Source organism: Styela clava, chromosome 14 (assembly GCF_964204865.1).
Source record: "Styela clava chromosome 14, kaStyClav1.hap1.2, whole genome shotgun sequence".
NCBI lineage: Eukaryota > Metazoa > Chordata > Ascidiacea > Stolidobranchia > Styelidae > Styela > Styela clava.
This window is the reverse complement of record NC_135263.1, coordinates 8,074,075-8,078,872: the sequence shown is the minus strand read 5'-3', so window position 1 is coordinate 8,078,872 and position 4,798 is coordinate 8,074,075. Positions and strand designations below refer to the sequence as shown.

General features: G+C 38.8%; 1 protein-coding gene across 1 annotated transcript; it reads left to right on the top strand.

The window, feature by feature from the left end:
- Nucleotides 1-3,834: 3,834 nt before the first annotated feature.
- Nucleotides 3,835-4,530, top strand: LOC144432045 (uncharacterized). The gene has a single exon (XM_078120057.1). It carries the CDS (start codon nt 3,835-3,837, stop codon nt 4,528-4,530), a length of 696 nt encoding a protein of 231 aa, XP_077976183.1.
- The last annotated feature ends 268 nt before the right edge of the window (nt 4,531-4,798 follow it).

Genomic DNA, 4,798 nt, shown 5'->3' with positions numbered 1-4,798 from the left:
ATAACTGGCTAACTAATCCCATACCCGACCTGGACTGGTAACCGGACGAGAGGCCTTGGTTCGCCATATGATTAAGCCGTCTTATCGGCTTTCTTCTACCCCGGGATTAATATGTAAATCCTATCCTATTATATATTTTGCTAGAGGGCTATTACTTTTTGCTATGACGTCATCAAAATTATGTGGAGCCACGTGTCCATATATTTGAGCATAGTTCTCTCGTTCTTTGTAATGTTCTTTTTCGGAAACAAGAGAGATATGCTCAAATATATGGACACGTAGAATCACATAACTTTGATGACGTCATAGCTAAAAAAAGGAACAGCCGTCTGGAGAAATTTTTTATCCTTAACCACTGAAAATATCAAAGCCATTGGTCCAGTAATCGAAGAGAAAAGCGATTTCTTTAAAACGTGTCAAAGAACGACAAAAACAAGAATAAGAACAACATAACAACAAAACGATCGCTATGTCCACTACGTGTCCAATAATTGTTCGCATAAATATGTACTTCCAAACATCGAAGTGAATAGTTTCGCATGGTTTGGGAAATTTTGATGAAGATGTTCTTTAAGAAGATACATTCTTACAAAAATTAAGCAGTGATGAATCTCTCGAATAAACATATGTATTTTATCTCCTTATCGCATTGCAATATATTCGAATATTTACTTCGCTATTGAACCCCTGCACTTAGCATCAACTTTTCTGCGTGTTTCCATTTGTCTAATTATAATTAAATTGTAGGCTCGTTGAACTAGTAGTTAGCTGGTTGTTCAATAATATTTTTAGGATATAATAAAATTTAGTCTAAACGTGTCTCGCGATAAATTCTGTTACGTAAAAAAATGTAATTTACTCCTCGAGCGTTATGAATAAAATTAATTCATTGTCAAAACCGCCGTTTGGATGTTTCTCCGGGCATAGACTTCCTTGTTTACTTCGTGACATTGGCCAATCAGCAAGATTCAAAATAACGTAATCATACCCCCTTTAGCATCCGCTCAGACACATTTCTCACTAAGACAGATTTTCAGGTGTGGTCGTAAAATTACCTCATTTTTGCGTGTTTGAATTATATTCGTTAGTGTTTAGTTGTTTTTCGTAAATTTAAATATAAGTCAATGATCAATTTGTATTCCTAGTAGTTTCGGTTCAATTACAGTAATTAAAAATTTGTGTAGAAATAGCTGCGATGGACTAGGCTAAAAATTTTTACCGGTACTTTTAAAAAGACAGATTGTTGAATGGTAGGATTTAGAATGCTGGTTTGAAACAAATACCCCAATTAACAGGCAACAACTCGCGCAACCACTCTTAAAATAAGCACCGAAAATTTTGAAATGGTGAAGTATTGGAAGAATTTCCCGGGGTCAAAGGTCGGGGAAAGTTTCTTTCAGTGGATCGTCTCAGGCCAGATAATTTTACCCCTTCGTATTTTCCCAACCACTAGGATACGCAAACTACCGCACCTTACTGCAAAGACGAGTCCAGCAATCCTTTCGCGTGTGATAATCGCCCACTTGATTCAAATCTACGAAAGCACGCAGAGTACAGTAATTAATTTGCACGATGCGCCGAACAAAAACAGATTTCTCGAAATCGCCCCCCTATCTCCCCCTTTGACTTTTTCCATCCTCCGTGATTCGTTTTCGCCCACCGTGGGGCGATATCGCCCACTTTGGGAATCACTGGCGTAAACGATGGTGCAAGAGCTTGTCAACTGTGGCAATCACGGATTCTATTCCCCACTTGTCCGCATATGAAACAAAAGATATTGGAGCTGAGGGGATAAGTGGAATCTCGACGTATCTGCAACTAAGGCTGTGCTAGGCGGTCCAAAATCTCTTTGATAATATCAGCTCCAAATTTTACCTCAGACTTATCGCTAGAAATATTTGCTATGGTAGCTCTTGGTTTGGTTACCTCGTTTGTGGGTTCCCATTGCCTTTCATGATATCGATATACGGTGGGCAACGGCATTGTATCATCCAACGTGACGAGTGCAAAATACCAGTGTGCAAACTAACCTTGCCGTCCAATCCTTGCAAAAATTGCGATTTTACCAAGTTATGCTTATTCAAAGCTTTCAAGTATGGATATGCTCGCCTAGCCAGCTGTCTCAATGCGACGCCAAATTTATTATATATTTCTTTTGCCAACATCACACGCTCACTGAAAACGGCTCGAAGAGCTTCAATACAACCTTCCATTTCGAAATATTCTTTAAAACGACGTACGATAGACTCAAAAGCATTCACGTTCGTCAACGGGCAATTTCATATGGCCTTGAGCATTGCCTACCATTCAAATGCCTAATTAACTCCCCATCGTGTTCATATTCCAAATAGTAGACTTGGCTATAGCCTTGAAATGGTACAGAAATAAGACCCAATTTTCCGATCCATCAAAATTTTCCGGATGTCATTCCGGCTTGAACATAACCCCACAATAGAGATCAAAGAAGTAGAAAACTCACCGGGTACATAGGCATGGTAGGTGGAGACTCCATTTCCGGCTTCGGTCTATTCCCATAGTTGTTGTCTTGCGTTGTCTCTTTCAACTCAATCTGCACTGATTTGTCATTCTGGTCATCCATTATCACTACGCTGTTGTGTCATTTCGCTCTTTTTTTTAGTTGTATAATCAGGTTTATTCAAACTGATCTGGGCGCTTTGCATTTTAACCAAAGTTTCAATCACATTCTCCTGAAATCCATGTAGTGTCACTTGCAGCTCTTTTTGCTAATTTCTCACATCTTGATGAAATGTCAAGTTCATCTACGGCTTCTTCGATCCCTTCTACTCATGACTCCATTGTAGACCTCTTAGCCTCCAGTGTATTCATTTGACCACTGAAGTTTTCTTCTCTCTTCATTTTAGTGTTCTTTCTATTTTTGCGTGTCATTCAGTCTCTGAAAGATATCCTGGCATGCTTTTATCAAGATTTTATAGCGTAACTTCCAATTAAATGAATCGTTCAGGTCCAGAATATATATTCTAATATGATTTAATGCCAATATTCTCAAAATAATCATCAATCTGAAATCTAAATACAACCAAATACTCCATTGAAATCAACAGAACAGAAGGAAAACAATTAAAACAACAAACCCAGGCGGCACAATGCAAACAAAAACAATATTTAAAATAAAACATCCGAAATCTGAAGTCACGTCCTGACATCAAGAAGAAATTCTAAAATCGTGAAAAAAAAAACTAAAATCTCAATTGTCCAGATACACAACAATTGAAATGCACTGACAATAACATCCCATTAACTAGCATTAGAATATCCAAATCTATCGCAATCCAATAGCCGCAAAACCAAAAATAAACAAACACCAAAAATCCAACTAACTCCACCACAGCCGCATCACTGCAAACCACTTCCCTCCAAAAGAAAGACTGCCAGAGCCACAGCGCCCCCGGTGTCCCCAACACCAAAACACGAAATATAGCAGCAACACCAAATAGCAGCATTCAAAATGTGGTGTATTTATTACGTCATAAATCGCATGACTGCTCATGCGATTTACTTAACACGTTATGTCCTTGGCCGGAGTTCCCGGCCCAGTCGATGGTTTGAGTTGGTCAATAAAGGGTGTTGCTACAACGTCTATACTCGTCTATTTCTGACAAATAAAGGGGACTTAAGAACACAACAAACTGGCGACGAGAATAGGATACACACAGGTTGATGAATCGTAAATTTAGAGCGATTGCAAAGACGTTGGTGAGACCCTGTTATTGTTTATATGTGCAAAGACGTTGGTGAGACACTGTTATTGTTTATATGCGGGACCGCGCAACAAATTCCCTGTAAATCAAAGAAATGGCTAAGAATATGATTCAATATGATGGGAGTGATTGGCCACTTTATTGTGAGCAATTAGAACAGTATTTTATTGCAAATGATATTGCCGATGAGAAAAAGGTACCAACGTTAATTGCAAACTTGCCTACTAAAACCTACCAAATACTACACAATCTTTTGGCACTCGACTTGCCTAGTTCCAAAACATACGATGTTATAAAGAAAACCTTGCAAGATCATTTAAAACCGAAACGTTCCGTTTTTGTGGAAAGGTTCGCATTTCACAGAAGAGATCAGAAGTTTTCTGAAGGGGTTCGTGAATATGCAGCAGAGCTAAGAAAATTGTCTGAGGGGTGTAAATTCGGTCCATTGAAGGATGATTTCATACGCGATCGATTAATCTTTGGTATACTTGATGAGGCTACTAGAAAAAGGTTAATGGCAAAAGATGGGGAAAAATTAGATCTTCAAAGGGCATTTCAAATTGCAACGTCAATGGAATTGGCCAACAGGGATGTGGCCGAAATATCAAGTGGCAGTGTTATGCCAATGGTGAAGGAGCATTATTTTTCTAGAAAGCAACGGTTTAATACCTTAAAATGTAAGCACTGTGGTGAAACTGCACACGATTTCAAAAATTGTCGTTATAAAAACTTCCAGTGTTTTAACTGCGGCCGCCGAGGTCATATTCAACAGGTTTGCACACGACGTTAGCCAGTGATGTCCAGAGAAAGGACGGGGAATGACAGACGCGATAATGATAAAGCACGAAGTGCAAATGTTATGGAGAACGACAGCAGTGATAGTCCAAACTTGGAGAATTCGTCGGATTCGTCGTCTATAGAGGTTGGTAATTTACGTATAAATAGCGTACTTAGAAACAAAAATGGTGCAATTTGGCTTTTTCCGATTATCAGTGAGAAAACACTAAGAATGGAACTAGATACCGGATCGGCTGTGTCTATCATTTCTAAAAATGTTT

Excerpts from the sequence above, each read along its gene's own strand:
- LOC144432045 (XM_078120057.1), top strand. The coding sequence starts at position 3,835 with ATGGCTAAGAATATGATTCAATATGATGGGAGTGATTGGCCACTTTAT.